At 33.9% G+C, this 23,272-nt stretch overlaps 1 protein-coding gene across 1 annotated transcript in view; it reads left to right on the forward strand.

Annotated features, from left to right (window-relative positions):
* The window catches only part of RIMS2 (regulating synaptic membrane exocytosis 2), a 303,972-nt gene that overhangs the window by 136,641 nt on the left and 144,059 nt on the right, over positions 1 to 23,272 (forward strand). Inside the window, 4 exon segments of the mRNA XM_010006466.1 lie at positions 1,222 to 1,290; positions 9,134 to 9,290; positions 12,981 to 13,097; positions 21,036 to 21,101. Of these exon segments, the coding sequence (XP_010004768.1) occupies positions 1,222 to 1,290; positions 9,134 to 9,290; positions 12,981 to 13,097; positions 21,036 to 21,101 (409 nt within the window).

Genomic DNA, 23,272 nt, shown 5'->3' on the forward strand with positions numbered 1-23,272 from the left:
TATAAAGATGCAACACAAGTTTTTTTCCATACAGATCTTGCAGGCACACTCCTTCTGCTAAAAAGGGAATTTCCACTATTCCCTAGTGGATAGAGAGATGTTAAACAGTCTGACAAATGGCAGCAGTTCTTATGATTCAAATAATTTCTAAAATTTCTTCAAATTGAAATTCTTTTGTTCTTACAGTTTTCTGTTGGGAAGGGAGGGTAGGGATCCTTCTGTGCCAGTCACCCAGACAGAATACTAATTCTGCCTTTTCCTGGGCTTATTTGGGCTTGCTCTCCATTTTTACTGGTATTTGTGTGTTTGTGTTTCAGAACAAATAATCCTGTGGTAGGAATAAAAAAATCTTGCATAAGATTGAAGGTTCAGTGACAACTAGATTAAAGCCTCTATATCCTAGTTACCTATTTTCAGATGGCCAGAGAATTAGAACAGACACACCATCTTGCTGAAGAACAGGGATTTTCACATTTAAAACAAGTAAATTAATAATTATCACTCACATGCTGGTGCTTAATCCTGATCTCAGCCATCGAATGCTGTTTAAAAGATACTGCAGAAGACAGAAGTAAAACTGACCTAAACACAAACTGACATATCTATTTGTCCCACAGGCCCTACATTTTGGCTCAAATTGTGGATGTGAAGTCTGCTCTTGCCAACTAAGCTCTAGCTATTTTGACAGGTGTACTCTTATGGAGTGTTTAATAGTTTCTTCCCCTAGAGTATCACAGAGATACTTTGTTTTGCAGGACACATGATGTGTGAAGCTGCCTGTTCTGATAATGCTTACTAAAACCCTAAAGAAAGTCTCACATTCATTTACTATAATTGCTGTTATTAATTTTTCTTGTATTCCAAGATTTTGGTGAGGGATTGTGCATTCATATGAAAATTTGGAACTGTGATGCCAGTTTCTATGTAGAATAAATATGTCTAGGCATGAAGTATATGAAAATACTTTATAAAAGCAATGTTGTGGAGCTTTATTTCAGTATTTCATTGTATGTATATGACATTAATATTTAGCTGAAAATAATTGGTACACTAATACATTTGCAATAACATTAATATTTTTCCTTATATATTTATATTAATTTCTTATTATCTAATATAAAATCCTTACATTTATTTAAGTATTCTTAGTTGAGGTTATTTTAAATTCCAGGAAGATAAATTATACATTTCTGATTTAATTTTTTTTTTTAATTTTTGCAGGGTCTAAAAGAATCAGTGACAGTGAAGTCTCTGATTACGACTGTGATGATGGAATTGGTGTTGTTTCAGGTATTACTGTCTAAATCTACTCTTCTATGTTCAGTAGAATGGTTTCTTGTTTTAAATTTATTATAATAATCTGTATCTTATAGTATGTTATAACTTATTTTAATAAAAATTTATAATGCATATTTAGCCATCAAGATTACCAACAGAAGGAAAAAAATTGTGTGAGTTTCCTCAGTGATTTTATAAAATTATAAAAATAGCACAAAATAGTGGTTTTTTTTAAAATTAAATGTGAAGAAGTGATTATTTTACTTTTTTTGACAGACAATTGGGTTTCATGCATCCTTTATGACTTCATGGTGGAATAATAATACTGCTAAAGATCTGAAAACTGAACATTTAAGACAGACAGGGAGATATCTTAACAGATAATCTGTTTAATGTCAACTATTGGAATTGGGAGTTTGATGAATATTTGAGATGAAAATTGTCAGATTGAAAGAGTATTTCTCCTCCTCTTCTGAGAGAAAAGAAAATACTGTAATCATAGCCAAAAACAGTGAAATAAGAGAATGATATCCTTTTCCTGACTAGAACAGAGAATATATTTAGGAAGCAGCCATGTCACCTGTAAACCACTACAGGTGGCTGCTGGCACCAGCACAGAAGGCTGCGCAGCTCAGTGTATACTCTGTTTCCCTGCTGCTCTACTGAGATTTTTACCCTCCCCAGAGTAGTCTGTGTTAGACAGTTTCTGCTTCCCTTGGTTCAGGTCTGGCTAAAGTGTACACATACAGTGATTTTGTGTCTCTTCCTCAGCAAAGGTGGAGCAGTCTGTGCTGCCTGGTCTATGCAGCAGCTGTGAGGCAGTGATCAGCTGGTCAGTCAAAACGTGTTCCACTCATCAGCACATGTGGAGATTTTACACTGTGTTTAGCGCATGTTGTGGGCAGGCTAAGGAAAGGCACACAGGAAACAGAAGTCAGAGGAATACAGCTGGGTCTGGGGATAGAAGAAAAAAAAGGAGCTTAAATGGCAATCCTTGATATGGGGGTGCAGCCAAATATTAATAAATCCAAATATTAATGGAGCTACCTAATTACTTGAGTTTGCACAGTCCTGTCTTAAAAACTGTTGCCAGTCTGAGCTTGGATGCATTTCTGTATTGTCTCATTATCATCCTTGTATTTCCAGGTATTTCATGGTTATCTCTTGGGCCCTGCTAATTTTTTTACCCTGCTATGTTGCTATTCCCTTGCCATATTTCTTGTGTTTGCTGAAAAATGTGGTAACAGATTTTTATTTTTTTTTTTAATTAAACACCATGTGAATTTCATCAATACATCATATATGCACTTTGTGGTACAAATGGCAAGTAATTTTGTTAGTGTGTTTATTGACTGTGGTTCAATTTAGGTCTCTTGCTAGATTATCTAGAAAGCAGACGTTTTTAAGCACAAGTTACCTTCATTCATGTTGGAACAATCTAATTTTGCAGATCTGCAGTAAAACTTACTCTATCCCAAAGGAATATTTTTTATCCTTTTTGCATAAACATTTAGATTTTTGTTAACTTCTGCTCAAAGATTTCGCTCTAAGGTTTCAGCAATTTTACCAGACTGAATGAATGCTGTGGATGCAAGACCACTAAATTTTCTATCTTCCTTAAATAATTTATCTTCAAACAGTAATAGGCTCAGTTTTCAGATTATTACCTTAATTAGAAAGATATTTAAGAAAGTCAAGCATTATTATATTGTCACTTCTGTGCTTTGTTACAAACAGAAGATATGAAGAATATGTGGCCAAAGTGGTGTGAAGTATGGGAAGCAGAGAGGCAGTGATCCTCAGAGACCCGTGTTCCTATTTACTGTACTTTCAGCCTTAGGCTAGTTTGCTTTCTTGATGTGCTTCATAGTCACTAAGACTTTCAGATTGCCTGTCTTCCCAAAGAGAAAGACTTTGACATTCCTGTTGGTTACTTAAATTAGAAATGTATCAAGCTAACTTTGGAGCTTAATAACAAAGGAGGAAGGAAGGGGGTTTGAAGAACATGTATCTTGAGTGGCCAGTATGGCTCCATTTTGAAATTTAGATATTTTTGTTGTCCTGGAAAAGGTACAAAGTTTTGCAGGAGTTTTACGAGGTGCTTGAACATCAGCAAGATTCTTGTGAAAATCCTGGATTTACCATTTAATGATTTCATAAACTCCTTTTTTGACAACTTATAAAATTATGGTCTTTACAGTTCAGTGAATTAGTCTACATCACTTACCTAAGTTTCTGATGTGCCTTTAGTTCCTTTAGGATCTTTTAGCTTTTGGATTTCTGCTGACAATTCTACACCTGAGTTGCATTTTAATTGAGACTGGCTGTGTGGGTGGAAAAGTTTGATTTTATTTTGGTTTTGAAATATTTATTTATTGCCTTTTTTGTGTGTGGCTCCCACTATGTTTGCAAGTCTTTTGATTTATCCTTGTCTTGTCTTATCATCCATATCCTTCCCTTCTATAAGGTTCTTCTATTCATTTGCAGACTCATCACAATCTTGGCTTAAATATATGACTTCTTTGCATGAAGCCATTTGTCTCTCTTTGTTTTCTTTCTTTCTTACTACCCCAGTTCTTTCATTTTGTGTTTTCAGGTTTTATTTAACATGACACTTCACTTTGCTCTTTTTCTTTCTGCCATATAAGTACTGCAATACATCAAGTATGTTTGCTAACATAGGTCAGGCACTCTCAGTGATTCTTACAATAAAATTAATCCTTATTCAAAGCATTTGACCTGCAAACTAAACTCCACAAAAATTTAAGAACAAGAATTCTTTTGGTTCCTCCTTTATTTACTTTTATTGAAAACAGTGGACTAGATTACCTTTAAAGGTCACTTCTAACCCAAATAATTCTATGATTCTGTGGTTCTGTGATTCTATGAAAACCACAGACCTTCTTTTATCTCATTTTGCATTTATTTATAGTTCATTGAAAGTTATATTGGTCCCATAAGGTGAATTAATTTCATCTTTGGATAAGCTCATGATAGGTAGAAATACAACAATGAAAGATCTTTCTTGATGTAGATTTGTAGCAAGTTTATGTTAGACTATACTTGCTGGAGCAGAAAGAACTTTATAAACTACAATTCCTTTAATTATTTTCTATGTTGGATATATCTGCAGTTGCTGTTTGTCACTGCTGTGGTACTTTTGATCTACTGATTTAATTTCCTCATGATAAAATGTTAATTCCTAGACTATTATTTTCTTTAATTTTACAAAAAGTTCAAGCATCTCTTGGAAAAATGATTTATAAAAGCTTTCATTTCTGGTGGCTTGGATCTTATCCTGCTTAGATATACTCAATAAATTTCAGTCTTACAAAGGACTGAAGATTGTGTTGTTTCTGTGAATGGAAAAGGCGTTTAAATAAATAATGATAAAAACCTTCAGTGTTTGCTTTTTTTTTTTTTTTTTTTTTCTTTGCTGTATGGGTTGTCTACACCAGCTACTGTCAGGAAAGGTTATGATATATTAAAAATTTAAACAAGTATGCAGAAGTGATTTTTGACCAGATTTTAAGATAACTTCTCTTCATGTGCAACATACATTCATTTAATCTAGGGATTAAAACCAGCAAAGAAGAATCTCTGTTCCATTTCATCTCTGATGGATGTAATCTTAGCACAGGATCGAAGAAGAAGCACTAGCAGTTCTGGTTTTGTCTTTTAGATTGCTTGTATGCTGCCTTCAAAGCATTTAAAGCATTAATTTTGCTGTCCTGAACAATAATTTTTGGCCCTCATCAGCAATTCTGTGTGGGAGCTCATCAGCATCTTCACATGCCCCTTAGAATGCTCTTACCAGCTTATTGATAAAAACAATACAGTATTTTTACATTGATTTTAGAAAAATTCCAGAGCCCTTTACAAACCACTATTACATTATCCTAATGCTAAATACAGTTCAGTGAAAAGCAAGGAGGTTGTTGCTTTAGTTTTATTTATTTATTTATTTATTTATTTATTTCTATTGACCAAAGTCTAACAGGCATCACAGTTAACAAAGTTCAGTGAACACAGACTGTGATTTCTAAATAAGTTTTTTCCCAGATACTTACGTATAGTGTGTGTTGAACCTGCTGTAACCTACTGAGTACAAGTAACCTACTGAGTCTGACTTTATGAACAGAGACATGTACTGTCAAGACCATTTAATCACAAAAATCTCTCCATCTCTGTTCTAATACTTGAATATTAAGTGAGATTTTAAAGTTTAAAATTCATTTCTACGCCAATATCTCACCAGCATTACATCATGTTATGAAACATTTGTAATCTGAGATCTGTTTCAACAGATGAATCCTGGAGGAATGTAAGGCAGTGAATTCTGCATAAACTCCATTACAAGTCTTTGTAGAGGAGAGTCTTCCAAGTAAAGGATGCAATATCCAGCCTGGAGTTTTTACATTTTTTTCTTGTTATGCTAAAGATAGCAAGATGTTTCAGGAGCAAGTAAGAACACATATAAGATATTTGTTCAGAAGATAGAGCCAAGTTGATTAGAAAAAAAATGTAACAACCAGTAAATAAATGCTTATAGAACTTAAAAAAAAATATTCTGGTTTGAATAATGAAAAGGAATTATTCATTTTTGCTTCATCTCAAAACACTTGAGGACTCTTTTGTTCAAAAGAATTCTTTCACTGTCATGTTGCAGCCTCCCCTGCAGAGGAAATAAAAGTCCTTCTCTCTACTTGCTGATTACGTTAACTGAATTTTTATACCTGGATCCTGTTGATGATTACTTCTCTAAAGTAGATACAGAACACACAAATACTTCGGCTACCGCTTGAAATTGACTGCCTATTGAAAGGCATCATATAAGAATAGTACACAGAGCAGATGAAATAAAATGCTACTAAATAAAGGATTTAACTCTAGACCTACAGCTGGCCCTAAATGAGAGTCTGTAGTGCCCCAAAAGTTCAGTAACTACAGGCATAAACATTGCCAAGATTTATTTTTTATTTTATTTTTTTTTAATATGTTGATACCCTTTACCCTGCTCTAAAATTTCCTCTTATTGGGTCCTTCCTTAAGTAAAAAAATAGCTTAGTGTCTATGTGTATCAAAAATTCCCCCCCAAACTGGAAGTTAAATTCTAGCAATGTTAAAGTAGTCCTTAAGCTGACCCATTAGATCAAGGAGTCTTTGGCCATCTTCCTTGTTTTTAAACTAATGAGGTTTATACTACTTATCACTTTAGGTCTACAGTTCTTAACACAGGAAGTTTTATCATTCTTCAAGCTTGTCCCTGTACTTTTAGTGTCACTTTTAATGTACCAATGACAAAGTCTAGTAATACTTTTAAAATTTAAAAAACCCCAAAACATTCTTTAGTAAAATTTCCTCCACTGACAAGCATCTTTTTCTTCAAACATCCAAATTCTCCTAATGAATATATTTTTTAAAATAAAAACTCAGTTTATATTTTTAAAGATATGCTGTATCACTCCACTTTTGAAATAAAGAAGTAATTAAATTCGAGGGTTTTGTTTCTTTTCATATTGTCAGTAATTATCAGTAGCATTCTCTTCTTTGAGTAAAGTTAGGCAAATATGAACTCAGGGGGTTACTTCATGTTCTACTACAATCCTAATATGTATAGAGTGACAGAGGCATCAATTGATAATGGAAAGCTGAAAGGAAGTTACATTCGTGTCAAAGACTCTCTTGATGAAGAGAGAGTGCCTTCACACATAAGGTAAAGCCTTCTTGGGGTGAGTTGCATACATGGTGAGGAGCACTTCTAAGAAGGAAATGCTCTGTGAAAGGACTGATAAATTCAAATTGACTGTGTCAAGTGAAGGATAATTTGAGGGGCTTGCTGAACACCAGAGAACATACATGGATGAGTACTTAAATAAGAAGCATTATCTGTATCTAAGTGGCTTTTTCAAGCTTTGTATGTAATTCTAGTTGTAGGGACAATACTGAAAACTCAGCAAGCTCTGGTTTATTACTGTGTGGGAACATTCTTCATAAACATTAATGATCAAAAGAATTGTTTCAAGTGTAATGGGCCCATACATTCCATTAGTGCAGTGGAGCTAAAAACACCTCTTGAGAAACTGAGTCACTATGAGGCAAGTAACCAGTTGGTTCTACAGTAATGTTTTCTGGTTTCTTTCACTATGTTTTCATTCTTCCCATATTTGTAGAATAAAATTTGATGCAGAAAAAATCCCCAAATGATGCATAAAGTATTTTCAGATATTAATAATTCAATTTATTTGATCAGTTTCTGTCAGCATGTTTTCAGAGGACATCCAAACTCTGCATTTATATGTTCAAATCACCATAGTAGCAGAGCATATTTTATAAAAGAACTGAACTGTCTCCAAAGTGCCCATGTGTGAAATCTTGGTGTGTTAAGCACTTCTGACAATTTGATTATGTAATTGTTTTTAATTAGTGCTTCCTCTAAGATCAACCACACTGAGTGTTAAAAATGAAATATCTGATGAAGAGAAAGGTTGATGCCTAAATCAAGTACAGATGTTTAAGTGGAGAAAATGCTACTTAGCATCAGTAGCTGAAACAAGTAAATTGTTTTGTCAGTGATGAACGGCAATTCTAATATTGCTTTACTAGAGCAATTTTCTAGTTAAAGAATTGCAGAATTGATTGAATACCAGACTGACTTGCAAAAACTTCATTCAGACATCTTCTTTACTGGTTAGCAAACAACAACCTGTTTCAAACACATAAAATTTCCCTTGTCACTCCTTTGGTGATTTCATCCAGAGCTGTGTTTAACTGGTCCTTGTATGCTTAATCAGTGCTAACTGAATATGCTAACTAGTAAGTATACTTCATACATGGTTATGTTGGAAAGATACTTAGTTACTATCTTCAGTGCAAAAAGTCAATTTTATTAGTTTTCATAGCACTAGGAGCTCTCTGAAGACCTAATTTTGCAAAACATTATAATCAAATTAAGATCTGCAATTCTTCTATTTCTTATCATTGTATATTAATTTGATCCTAACATATATTATGGAAACTTCTTTGAAATTGCTGTATATCTGGCATCTTCTTTTCTCAGAGGGTGTTGTACCCCGGGACAGTGAATTCAGCTTTTTCAATTAGATGCAAACAGTTGTTTTTAATATACCCAGCTTTTAAAAAAGATTTTTCTTAAAAGCCTGAGTACCTTTTAAGCTATTGTAAATGGGAAGGCTTTTGCTTAGACCATTTATACCTTCTATTATCCTAATTTAAGATTAGGTCCATGATGTAAGCAGGTATCTGTGTGGCCTTCGCTCATGTATTTATGAAGGAATAATATTGTTTAAGTTCAGAATTGTGAAAGAACTCTGATGTCATTAAGTCATTGTTTCTGAAATACAAATCTTTCTTGAAGACAAATTCTGTATGTGACCCCATATTCCCTATCCTAATTTTTTTAACTGAACTTTGGATTAGTTTTTAATACTGGATACATATGTTTGAAGAATTATCCACAATTTCAATTAAAATGCAATAATAAATTCTGTGTGTTATTCTAAGGAAAAAAAAAAAGGACAGTTTCATTATTAATGCATCACATTGACCACAATTATATGGTACATTTGGATATTTTTTTTATTATAAATCCCCAGTTTGGTGCATGACAATTTATTTCTATACTTATAAAGTGCAACTAGAGGAATGATAGTTGTACTTCAGTAGAACAACAAGAAACAGGTTTAGGCATTATTTTTAATTACAAAACCCAAGAAGACATGGCAGCATTCTTGATCAAGTTCCGTTTTTTTTCATGCTTCTGTTTACTACAGATATGGTAGGAAATGAAAAAAATGCAATTTCAGATTCATTGAATATTTGCATTTCTTTTTAGATTATCGACATAATGGGAGAGATCTTCAAAGTTCAACGCTATCAGTGCCAGAACAAGTCATGTCATCTAATCATTGCTCTCGATCAGGGTCCCCTCACCGTGGAGATAGTATAGGACGGACTAGATCGTGGTCTCCCAGTGTCCCTCCCCCACAAAGGTAAACTGTTACTTAACTATTCAGGTGTCTACAGCAGGTATATAAATTTAAGTGGTATTAACCCTGTAACAATACTGGAAGGAATCTCCAGAGTTTCAAAATGGTGATGAATTAGTTAGATCTTATGAAATTCTGTAAAGCCAGTACTGTTTCTTTTCTTACATTGTACTGATGTGCCAAAGATTTTGTCTTATTTTTCATAAAAAATCAGTGCATTCTGATCTAATGAAATAAAAATATTTATCCAGATTTTAACTTTCAAGAGCTATTTAGAAGGTGCTATGTGTTATAGCATGTGATGGTTTGACATTTTATTAGCATTCATTTGTCAGTGGCTGTTTTCAACCTTTTTGTCTGTGTAGAATTAAGTTCCAGGAGAGATATACTTCCTCCCCACAGGAGCTTTCTTTCTACTACTTTTTTTCAAACACCTGAAGAACCAAGAATGAATTGACACACATACAGTTTTATACTGAAAAATGTCAACTCTTTATCTTAGAAGGCCTCTGACAGTTATTTATCTTGTGAATCAAAGATCAGGACATTGCTTCCAAAATCTAGTTTGGATAATGATTACTACTTGATTGAATACACTGCTTAAGACAGGATTAATAATTTTTCTGCATAGGTAAGATTTCTTAAAAGGAAGTAGGTTAGGTGTAAAGGGAAATGAAGTCTCTTTTCTAGCATTTTTGTCACGATGCATGGGTAGATTTCCAGCTGGTGTAATTCAGCTGGAATCTTCTTTGCCCATAATGCTTACAATTACTATTTAGTACTAAAAATCTGGCATCCAGTATTTCCTGTCAGGTACATTTCTTCTACAGCAATTCTGATTCTCTTGTGTTCTGCTTTCTTTTTGTTATCTTTGTTGTTTTAGTTAGCTTAAAACTCTCTTGGCTTCATATTCTGTTACTTATGTGTTTACTTACCGTTTCCTCTAACAGATACAGACTAAATGATACCCTTTTGCAGTAGTGAGGTGTTAGGATCCCAAATTATCCCATATCATCACAGACAGCTAACAGGCAGAAACTGTAAGTTTCTACTTAAAGTCTAAACCCCTGACTTTAAAAGAGATATAAACAGTAGACACAGAGGGATCTATTCTGATTTCTACTATACTGATTTCAGTCTAAGTAATTGTCTATGCTAAATCTCTTGGGATTATATGTCTTGGATATAGACATAACCGTGAAAAAAATCTCTTTGTGTCTGTGTTTGTGTTTTCCTGTGCGTGTGTGCTGTGTGAAGTTTGGGCAGAATTTTTATCCAAACTAAGTAACTGATAGTTGCTTAACACCGTTGAAAAGCCTTATTTTTATTTTCTTGTAGTTTTGCATTTATTTCCATATATGAAATGTTTTTACTTCCTGGCTTCCCTAAAGCGAATTTTTAAAATATATTTCAGCTGTTTCCTACAGTGTAATAATCAAATTTATGAAATATTCCCCTGCCCCATTTATTTGAGGACTTGTCTAGTCTGGAGAATTGGGTTGCCAGAACTTGATACTTTATAGAAAAGCATAATCATTGTGTTGCAGAAATGTCTTTTTTAATTCTAATGAAAATCAAGGTATATTCGACAAAGCATAAACATTATTAATCACATTTGCACTATGTGTAATTGAGTTTGTTATGTATGTGCTGCTATAGACATGTTCTAACTGCAGTAAGCATGTTGCACGCCCAGAGATCTGCCAGTTACTTACTGGTTGATGCCTCAGTAGGCTGGAGCTCCTGGGCCATACAAGTGCTGTTATATGTCAGAAGCCATTTTGTAGTCCTCAGTCATTCTCCTAGCTTCTGTTAATAAATTCCACTAAAGCTACATTGCATAGTAGCTGACAATTTGTTACTACTTTTGTAATGTTTTCAGCCAATATAGTGAATGGACTGTTATTCTCTCAGTAGATCAGAATGGAGTTTAGACTATGGCAGGCACATAATGTTTGGCTTTTTCTAAGACCATGTATTTGAAAAAGCAAGATGAAGATAACTATAGAAAGAGGCCAAGCTGAAAGGATGTGGTAGATTTAGTAGGATGCTCATTGTTCTTTACCTTTACCACCTGTAATGACACCTTTTCACCTGCTTGCCTGTTATCTTGCTGCACTGTTCGTGTTCCGTGAACTGCAAGGAAGTTCCAAAGAAGTGAAGACATATGTTGTGAAAGCAACTTTTCTTATAGAACAAGCTCCATTGGAGAAAGAATGCCATTTTCTGTTAAATGGTAAATCTGGCTGACAAAGATTTACATTCTTAGCAGAGTGAAACAGAGCTGAAATGGTAGTAACACTTGGAAGCAGAAGTATAGTTGTGCAGGAGTTAAAAGGCAGCATGAAGCCAGAATCTGATATAATACAGACATTTAAAGAAGAAATTATTTATTTAGAACAGTAAGTCAATAACAATCTTATTGAAAGTTATTTAAGCAGACAGGAGGGTACTGAGTTTTCAGGACAAAGGCATATAATCAGTTTTGTCAGGAATTTGATTGTGTGGGCTGACAACAAAGGTCAGGAAGTTTTGCGAAGAAATTACAGTTTGAAAAAGCTTAAATGTTTAACTCCAAAAAGAGAGGTGAGTAGAATAAGATAATAATACTAAAACCAGAACAAAAACCCCAAGCTTTTTTCTTTGGAACCTGAACAAGAAGAAAGATTGTGAAGAAAAGTGTCAGACAAAAACTAGGATTCAGAAAGGAGGAATGAGAATTGGTTGTTCAGAAAACTAAAAATATTAAGAAAGAACAGCAGAGGAGTCCTGTCTGTGTGCTTTTTAGAGTATGATTACACATGAAAAAGTTCAATTACAGGGTAAAAGCTATACTGGATTTTATATCATTTTTTGTATTAATATGGGGGTTAAAGATGTATAGGGAAGTATCAGGAAAGATTTGTAGAGCAGAAAGTAGAATGACACTCACTCTTAATACATAATACGTAAGTTTACTAGTCAGTGTGACTCCATAAAAGCCAGGGTAGAGAAATGCTTCATGAGAAATGAAGTAGAGCTGAAGGCAAAGGATTATGTGCAGTGCCACATATTCAAAAGACTTATATGCAGAAATAAACAACAATATTGCAGCAGAACTGAAGGTTACACCTACAGGTTAACACTAATTAGGAACTGGAAGATGACAGAGGATAAGGATGACATATGCCAAAAGGGCAAAGTGGCAAGGAAGGACACTGGAAATGTATAGTAGAAAACTGGTAAGAAAAAATGAGGCCCATGTTAGGGAAGCCTGTGGGAAATGACAGAAGTCAGAAGAATGTATTGGTCTAAAATCTGAATTTGTGTGGAGGGAAGCATGCAAACTGTTATTTTCAAATCTATACAAAATAATTGTTTTAATGATCCAATAATCATTAACTCTTGTCAGTTAACATTAGTCTACAAAGACTAATGAAATTTTGTCTAAAATTAACTTTAATTAAACAAAAAAGTTGCCCTCTTGTTTCCAGAGCAAACAAATGTTGAAACAAAAGGAAAATACCAAGCACAGATTTAGCCCATTTTTCTGTAGGAGAAAATTGTTTTACCATGGGATTTAAAATTATGTGTGAGTAAAAGTATGCAAAAGATAGGTCAGAACCACCGTGTTCACTAATAATTGTACAAACCAGTGAGGAGATGTGGTCTGGGCACACCCAGAACTCAGAATTTGATGTCTTTTATCCTTAGTCGGAATGTGGATCAGGGACCTCGAGGGACTCGATCTACACCCGTGCATTACAACACCCTGAACCGAATGGAGAGACATCGTGTTATAGATGACCACTACTCCCCGGACAGAGAGAGGTAAATATCTAACTGGAAGTAGAAACAGCTGCACTCATCAGCATGAATTATTTTAGCGTGGTAGCTCACTGAAGTAAATAGCAAAATTACTTACCTAATCCCACAGATGAACATTACTCATTTATCCGCTGGTTACATGATGTACATTATGAAGCATCAAGTGCACACAAGGCTGACAAATCTGTCAAGTTAGTGTATCTTTGCCAAGAAGTAACCTGAAAAATCTATAAGAAATTGTACCATGTAAGAGAAAAATATCTTAGTTAACTTTTAATAAAAATATTTTTATGTACTATATTAATAAATTCTTTTAGTGTTGAGTATCTTTTAAAAAATCTAAAAGTAGATTTATTTATTTTTTCTGCTAAAACAAAAAAAACATTTTTTATGCATAAAACCAAATAATTTCAGTTCAGTATAAATATTGTAGTCCTGCTAGTTACAGTGCAATTTGCAGACATAACAAAAGTATGTTATAGCACTGTGTTTGTCTTTTCCCAACTTTGAGCTGTTTTCTTTTGTGAAAAAATAAAACAAAACATGATGGTGGTATGTTTTAGAATGAAAGTGGGGTCTTTGTGTTTAGAGGCACATCTTACCTAATGTTTTGCCTAATGGAGCTTCCTGAAGAGTGAGCAGAGCTGTAGCAACCTCTATGGATTTTAATGACATAAAAAAAGAATTTCAGGCAATATTTAGCTAACATATTTAATTTTTCTAAATTAAATTGTGGTTGTGCCTTCATGACATTTAAAAATATTGATAAGATCTTTTCTACTTCATTGTCTTCAGGTCAGAAAATCAAAAGGAAAGTGGTTTATACCTTTAATTTTGAAAATACTCCAGCTTCTTATGCACCACGTTGAAAACCTGCACATTATAATTAGAGAGGCACGACTGCTGTTGTATTTCATAATTGCAAATAGCAAAGAGTAATACAGATGTATTTTGTAACCTTACTGAATGCTACAGGGCTGGTATTTGGAGTTAAATCTTTTACAGTTGATTATTACAGGTTATTCGTCAAGTGGCATCAAACCACAAATTGGTGCTGCTACGTGTAATATAAACAATTTAAGAAATTAGTGGCTTTTTTTTAGCAATGTTGAATCAAAAGGTAAATATGTGTTAAAAGAACATTAATGTAATGGTCAATGATTGCAAGGAATATAAGACAAAGTTCTTCAGAGGTAAAAATGTATTAATTGTTCCTAATTAGGTATATTAGAAAAAAGAGTACAAAAACACCGTACACCCAAAACAAGCAAAAAAACCCCAAACCCCAGGGATATTTATTCAGGTGGTTTGTAATTAATTGTGGCCAAGAAAAGTCAAATGGTCAGAAAGGTAAGATATGCAATCAAGTATTTATCATCCAGAATAATTGTATTCATTATAAGTATAAGAGATCATAGCTCAACACAGGGCAGTAGGTTAAGGTTTCTGAGCTATTTCCTTAAAAGAAAATAACAGAATGGTTTTGGTATCATATTATGTTGATTTTTAGACCATTCATCCTTGAAATAGGATCTAAACTTGTCCTTAGAGTCTGTATATTCCTGATGGAATACTCCTGCTTTGTTCACCTTGCACATTTACTTGCTGCCTCCAAGATAAAAGCATAGCAGTGAAAGGTGGCTTGAGGTACAGCACCGTGATATTTCACTATCAATTCAGTGAAATAACCTATACTGGACTGGCTTGGTTTAGAGAAAGAAAATTGTTTTTTTAGAATATGTCAGAAAAAGGATGAGAGAAAGTTGTTGGTAATGAGATACTGACTTTTTCACGTGACCATTATAGATGAATAGGTGTTTGCTTGTTAAGTGTTCTCTGAATCTCTGAACACACGTTTATACTTCCTGTGTGTTTTCCAAAACACACACAGTAATTCTCCAGTTTGTATATGATGAGTGGTTGCCTGTGTAATCAGGCTGTGGGCTCCTTGTGCCTCTATTGCAACATACAGTCTCTGAAGCATATTGTTTTTAGGCAACACTTGAGATAATAAAAAAGTGAATATTTGTGAAACTGTCAGTGTTACATCATAAAAATCAATGGTGAATAAACTAGTCCCTAAAGTAACTCTTTAATGATACTGATTCTGAAAGCTGCTTCAACTGCAGGCAGTTTGAAAAAGTGGAAAAACTAAACCTTTGTATAGGTTTATACTCTTTCTATTTGTCACTCTTGTTTTGTTCCACACTTACCTCTGGAAAATAAATAACACCACAATTTGCTTTCCCACAGCTCTGGTGGTTTGTTGTTTCCATGATCCATATATCCCTTGGAGCTGTTTGCAAAAGAGGGACTTCAAAAAAGTACCTTCTTGTAGACATGGCTCAGTTGCTAGGTTAAAATATGACAGAATATGAGTTACAAAACTATTTCTTTCCTGTTCTAGATAATTCCACATGAAGTTCTATAGAGTATATGGCACTAAGGAGTTAGTCGGAACAGCATGCAAAAATGTCTAATGTCCTCAAGTCTGGTGGAAATGTAAACTTTCCTTCAAAACTAAATGCATAGTTAAGAATGAAATTCAAATTATTTTTCAAAAGGTTAAAGACATAATAATTCAAATTTATTGTGAGGTAATTATAATTTCAAACACCAAGCATTTAAAGTATATAAAATGTTGCTATCAATCATATACTGATTTTAGTTGGCAGCATGAAGTTACACTTAAAATTTGTGTTCTGTGCTGTATTATAAAAAATGTCAGAATTGTACTGTGTATACTGGTAACTCAAAGTGGAAACAAATGTTAATTTGTCACTTTTGTGTTTAATATATTAGTTAATTTTTTTCAAAATGCAAGGGTGGGTTTTTTTGCAAGTACCCACACTCTTTTATGAAATAGCATAAATTTGTAATGGAAAGAACTATAAATGCAGCCCCAAGCTCCATAAGATCTTTTATCTGTAAAGAGATAACCTTGTAAACTTCAATTTGACATGTTTTAATTAAGTCTATAAAATGGACTTTTATGTCACTTCAAAAAGTGAAACTAATCAAACTTCCCAATGTTGGGAACAGCCAGATTTTACCTCAGAGCTTCATATTTAAGCTATCAACAGAATTAGGTGAATTAGAGGAGCCATGTGAAAAATTTAGCATCGTTGTAAAAATAAGACATCAGCAAAAACTGTATCTGTGTATTGTTTTCTAAAAGATGTATCGGCAGCTAACAGCAAACACCAAGGCAGCTTAAGGAAATTGTACTCAGGTCCACATCTCTAACTAGCTTAGAAACTATTTATCAATTATTATCTAACTATATTCTTTATCCTAGCTGTGCTCTCCCTGAGGCATGAAATTGCTAATGTTGAATTTAGCATGTATAGGCCAGAGCATTCAGAGAATGCCTAACTCAAATAATTTTGCAGTGGAAATGTAAGAGAAAACTCCTAAAGAATAGATTATTTTATACTAGACACTTTGAAGAAAACAAGAGAAAAAGCAAGTTAAATATTGAGCCTGCTATCCCTTCATTAGGACTAGAGCACTGTTGCCATTTTAAAGAACAAAAGTTATTCTCTGCTATGTTAAAGTAATGGAGTAGTCGCAGGCATGATTTAAAGAAATCTTCTCCATTATATTTAAATCATTTCAAATATCATATTTTGATATGCCAGGACTAGCATGACTGTCCGACTAGTTTTACTGAGGGATTATTTCATTAGCACATTTAAATACAGGCTTTCTGTTTAACTTTCTTTGTTTCAGGCTGTTGAAAAAAGTTGTGTTTTTTCAAGCATTTCTCAAAGTAAATGCCAAAGTACATGCCAAAAATTGTGATAAGTATAATTAAGCCAGTGAAGACCAAAATAATTTGCTATTATCTAACTATGCATATTAGATAACATATAATAAGCTGCTTTGATTATTTAATACCAAATTAGATGTGACTGAGAGCAATATAAAAACTGTATCTGTAAAAGGCATCTTTCACTGGCAGTTTCTTTATCTATAAGGAGCAGGCTCCTCATTCAACATTCTTAATAGCTAGGTGCCAGATTAGGTCAAACTAGAAGATGACTTTTTTGAGACATTGCTCTATAGTAGAATCCAGAAAAAAACATATTTTTTTTTCCACATTCTTTATTAAATTCAGAGCTGAATAATATGTAACTAAACAGTCATTTTATTTTATGGTACAATAATTTAAGCCTATATTACAAATACAAAGACATTGTAGAGTGTACTAGGTACCTGATGCTTTATGTGGAAATTCTGGGATAATTTTTAGGTTTTGATTGTGTATGGCATATGGGTACATACCATGGATATGCAATCTCATTGTTTCTTTGCTACTTCAAATATCAAGTAAAGTCAAATAAATGCATTGCTGAAAATTTGCTAAGAGCTATGTTATAAAATGTATGCATCAACTTAAATCTCAGTAATTGCAGTGTTTCTTACATTTTTTTTCTCTCCTTCCAAAATTTTACCATGTTCTCTAATAGTATATTGCATTCCTAATTATTTTGTATATCTATACCTAAAATTGCAACTAAAAAATATACTAGAGATTGTACCAGTAGGGATTCCTATAAGTAAGACTGTCCTACACTTTCAGACAAATTCTGATTTCAATTACTTAGATGTTGGCGCATGTGATTCCCTTTCCTTGGGTTCTCAGTCATGAACCCTAATGGATTAATTACTGAAAGGACTGCAGCCTGAGCACACTGAAATGGTTTAGCCTTGTAGTAAGGATGGCAGAGAGTGTTTTTTCTCTAGCTGCTGTTATTTACAGTGGGCACATTACCTAACAGTGAAATCACTGTTAAATTGAACAATTATCTGCACCAGCCAGCTTGGTGCCTCTATACATCCACGGAACAATGGTACCTGCCAACAGAGGGATGGAGCAGGGAGGTGGCAAGAGAAGTGCAGTTCTGCAAGTGTAGCTACATCTCTAAGGACTCACAATTCAGGATCTTGAAGCTGAATTAAAAACTAAGCCATTGATGTGACATAAAGCATCCAGAATATAATTGGTGAAAAACTATTGATTTTTATACATACAGAGAATTTGTTCTCTTCTTTAAAAAATCTTAACGATTAAATACATCTCTTCTGTCAATCTTCTCTATAAAATGTGACAGGGGAAATTATATAGCCAATGTTTTATTCTTGAATGGCATTTGCCACTTTCTAAGTCTTGAGTGCTTGACTTCACATTTTGTTCATGTAGTTTTTATGTGGGGATTCCTAGGTGTTCATGAAGCAACATGGAAAACATTCTACCACAGAGCACATTAACTCCTGCTTTTTTCAGATTAGGGTCTACACTTCTAGAACTGTATCATTGGCCCTGCTTATTTGGAAAAAAGAACTAGTTGTAGTAGTTGTTTACTATTAGACAAGTAAGCTGCTAATTGGAAGTGTAGTACACCTGAAGTCACATCATTTTATTAATTCCAGCCTCCTCATCCCTTGAGCAATTCTGCACTCAATCTTACAGCCCTAACAGCTTCCTGGGCCCAGTTTTTTTACTTAATTCCTTCCCACACCATTTACCATAAATTTCATATGCCAATCCTCTCCTCTTCTACCAATTTCAATGGCTCTTTTTCCCCTAACTTTCCAGCCAGTCTACCCAGAGAGGCACTATTTCTTACGCTTCAGACTGATTAAGCTAATTCCTGTTATTTCACATTGCTAGATTTTCAGAAAATCATAACACGAAAAGTCTGTGAATATCTGGTTAAAGGCAAATTCATACCAGTAGAAAAAAGTATCAGTTTTTTAGCAATTTGAATGACTTTGTACTTGTCATACATTTAATTTAAAATGGAGGATACTATTATTGCAATAAAGTAAAATGTGTTATTTAAATTACAATCAGATAATACACTGGAAAAAGCTCACTATCAGAACAGATAAACTCAAATAGTATCACAGAAGTTTCTTGTGTCAACTGACTTTGATTAATGCAGGCTCTAACAGTGGAACAAAAAGTCTTGCTTTGCATTTAGAAATATTTGTGGGTGTTCCATGAACACAAGATTGTCAGGACATTATAGCACTCTAGTACTTCATCCTTTCAACAGAAATACTTGGTAGTCAACCTCCCACTCTAATATGGAAGCTGGAATGTTAATCAAATTGTGGGATCTGGTCGCAATGAAAATTGGAAGGATTAGTTTATCTTCTAATACCTTATATTTTCTATTGAATAAATATCCCAAGCAGTAACAACTAGGTTAAACTACCCTTGCACAGTAAGAACAGAGTAAGAAAGGTATGACATGGATGGCTCAAGTGAGGCACTTCATTTGTTTTTGCAAGAAATTTGTGGTTTTAATTCCAGGTTTGCATTTAAATAATTTAAAAGTGTATTCATGTGGATATAGCCTGGGAATGTCAACATGTAGTGGTGAGAATATGCTAGTATGCAGTTGCTTGCCATCATCATGCATAGCACAGCTGCTGTCAGGTAGACTACATTTTTTATTTAGTTGTTCTTCCTGTTGGTGGGCATATCAAATTTTAAGAACATGATGGAATGAGTTTTTAATGCTTCTTGGCAGTGTGCAGGTTGCCAGGCTGTTATGGGTAGACTGCTTTTGGTACTTAGGTCTGGGCATTAGTTTAAGAAGCCTAATACTTTTTACAGCCTGCAGTGTAGCTCTATGAGTATTTTCTTAATAGTTTGTCCTTCTTAGGATCTCATCTTTGTTTTTTCAGGATATGTGTCAAATTGGGCCCTGCTGAATTGTTTACAGCTCCTTCTTCTTATAATAAACTGCAAAGTTTAAATTGCATGATCAGGGACTGAAGTTAGAACATTTTTATAGTGGTGACTATGATCTTGCATTTCTTGGACAAGAAGTGAGGGCAAAGATCTCTTGTACTATAATTAATGTAATGCATTTATAAGGGATATTTATGTGTGGCTGATGATAGAGTTTATCCATATGCAAAAGAGGCAAAAATAATAAGTGTAGGTAACATAGCTACCAGAAATTTGACTACTTGACTACTTGAAACTCATTAGTTATGAGCAAATCAAGATAAAAGAAACAAAAGTGGAGAATAAACATGAGTTTTTCCATGTTTCTTGTAAAATCTGTTTACACCTGCAATGTGGACTTTTCTGACAAGACATTCCTTTAAAATACCCCAGAGAAGGGACTCCTTTGCATCCTCATAATTACTTGTAAATTGGAAGCAAAACCTATTTTCAAAACTATTTTTTCTGTATTACATGGATATATTCACACTAAAAAAGAAGTAACTTTTTTCTAGTTTTGATAATTGGAAAATCTCTAGTACTGTAACAAATGCAACTATATTTAAAATATACACATTTTGAGATATTTTCAAAATACAAACAGAAGGTAAATACCTTGTTTTATTTTGAAATGCATACTTTTTTTTTTTTGCTTTTTCTGTTACAGATTTCATATTTCTTCATTACATTAATTATTTAAATAATAGCAAGGCTTTAATCTAAAGTAACCTTTTATCACAATGTGACAAGCATTAGGAAGTGGGAAAGTTCTGGAGCTGGCTATGTGAGGACTAATTTCCCAATGATGGTAGCCTTTCAGACAGACTAGGTAAACCTAGGTAATAACCTGCCTTCAAGCAAGAGAACAGGAAGCCTGACTTCTTGAGATTGCTTTCAGACAGAGCATTATACATTTTTTTCCTCCTGAATGAAATAATATATGGCATCCCAAAGCTATCTGTTTGATCCATAATCTCCTACTGTCTTCTGAGAATAGATGTGCGAATCATCTAGATTTTACCTTTAGAATTTTAAATCAGATTTCTAATTTTATTAGTAATTTCAGTGGTCTATACAATGCTGTTGTAGATTTTGTATTTTCAGATTTTTGTCTTCTGTGATGTGCTGCATCTCATTCCTTCTCCATCTTATTGTCTCATATTTATTTATTTTTTTTTCTGTCATCTACTTAGTCATTATGTTACTTTACCTTGTTCCCGGTACACCGAGTCCACAAATCACCATTACAGAGATGCCAGGTATATGTTTTTCTCTGTGTGACTCTGTGTGGATAATGCATGTACTTCCATATACCTACAAGTCCGCTTCTGGTTTTTTTGTAGTCTGCATATAGTGGTAGCAAGCTTAGAAGTGTAGAGTTAATATCAGCATTAGCTTTCTTAATATAGTATGTAGACAAACTCTAGGTAATGCTTCACTTTTTAAACATTGTTTCACTGCCAGTAGATGCCACACATCCTTCTAATGTCTTTAAAAAGTCAATAAAGAAAATCATTTAAATCGACAAACACAAATACTTGCTAATGCTGTGTTTTCCTTGTACAGAATGTCATACATGTATGACTCTATCAAGGGTTACAATAGGTAAAACTGGAGCGTGATACCTTTCTCCTAATCTGAACTGCCAGCCAATGCACCTTAATTTTTAAAAGTAGTTTTATAAAATTCACCAAAGTTCCGAGTTTTGTTCCAATGTTTTGTTCTGTTGCTGACATTGCTTGCTTTTCATGTTGTTTTGTCCCCATTTCATCTTTGTGTTGCTTTTCATTGCATTCACCCTTTGTGTTTTGGCAGCCAGGATCACACAATGTATCCTCTGCTTTGTGAAGATGCAATCAGATTACTTCGCTCCCGTAAGATGTGCCGTACCTATTCTGAGGGTGCTTACTGTGATCTTGAGAGGTATAATTGTTGTGGAGCATACCATTAGCTCTGCCAGTTATCCTTTGGCAGTACTGTGTTTGGTTTCCAAACATGCAATCTGTGTTTGAGTGATAAACACATACCCTGGCAATGTTTTATAATACTCTTTGTGTCTTTGTGTAATGCTTAGGTTTTTTCCAAAATTTTTCAAATTGCTTGTAGTTCTCTTTAAAACAATGAGGAAAAGTCTGTATACTTCAAAGTACGCAGAAATAGAGGCTTTCTGAAATCTTACAGTTTTCATAACTGAAAAATAGAGTGAAAAGTAAAAGTAAAAACTTATATTGTATATATTTTTAGAGTGCTTATTGTGTAAGTTTATGACTATTTGTATGCATTCACAATGCCTGTGTGTGATTACAGAACACTGAAGTTCCTATTTCTATATTAAATATATGGCAGAAAGAAGTTGAACCCATAATAATTTATATTAAATTATTACATTTTAAATACAGTGGGTTGTAATAAATGCAAAAAGACCCGTTGGTAGTGCTGTGATTATGATATTTTCAGGCATATTGCAAAACAGTAAAAAGTCTACATGGCTGCATACAAATAGGAATAAGGGTATAAATCTTATAAACTGTGAGCAAATAAGAAAGTGGTGGCTTCAGATCTCAAATAGCAGATGTAATGGTTGGTTTGGTTATTCTTTTACAAGAGGGACCATGTAAAGTTTTCCATTGCAAGAACCAAAGAACTCTTGCTATATTAACTTCACAGGTTCCTCTGAGAAAGTCATTAAGGTTTGCTCTGGATTCAGATCATATAAAACTGTATTTTTAGTAAGTGTAAAACTAATTTTGAATGCAGAAACAAAACAGAATCTGAAGCTTTTGTAGTACCATAGAGATATTCCTTCCAAAGAAATACTGCTTTTTAAAAATTCTCCAAATCTATAGTGTAATAGACTTTACAACCTTTAGAACTCAGTTAAACGTTTGGTTTGAAATTACGTTCTTTAACAAGAAGCCTACTACAAAGAAAGTGTACAAATAGGTCAGTCCATTTGTAGAAACTTAAATAAGGAGAGGGAATTTGTGTTTGTTTTCTGAAAATATGTAATTATATGTGCTCATACATAAGTTAATTCAATAGTTCATTTTTATATACTGTTTCTTGCCTTAGTTATATACTCATATTTGCATTAGTTTATCTGAACCTATTTCAGATTACCCGTTGGTTATGTGACTGCTCAGATATTGCTGCAAGTAGGAGCTAGAATCTAGAATGCCCTAGTGAACAGGTCTTCCCAGCATTCTTATCGGCCCCTTTCAGGTATTGGAAAGTCATTATAAGGTCACCCTGGAGTCTTCTCTTCTTCAGGCTGAACAACCCCAACTCCCTCGGCCTATCTTCATAAGAAAGGTGCTCCAGCACTCTGATAATTTTTGTTGCCTTCTTCTGGACACACTAAAACAGGTCCACATTCTTCTTGTGTTGGGGGCTTCAGAGCTGGATGCAGTATTCTAGGTGAGGTCTCACC

The sequence above is a fragment of the Chaetura pelagica genome, unplaced genomic scaffold (assembly GCF_000747805.2).
Source record: "Chaetura pelagica isolate M959 unplaced genomic scaffold, ChaPel_1.0 scaffold76, whole genome shotgun sequence".
NCBI classification, from domain to species: Eukaryota; Metazoa; Chordata; class Aves; order Apodiformes; family Apodidae; genus Chaetura; species Chaetura pelagica.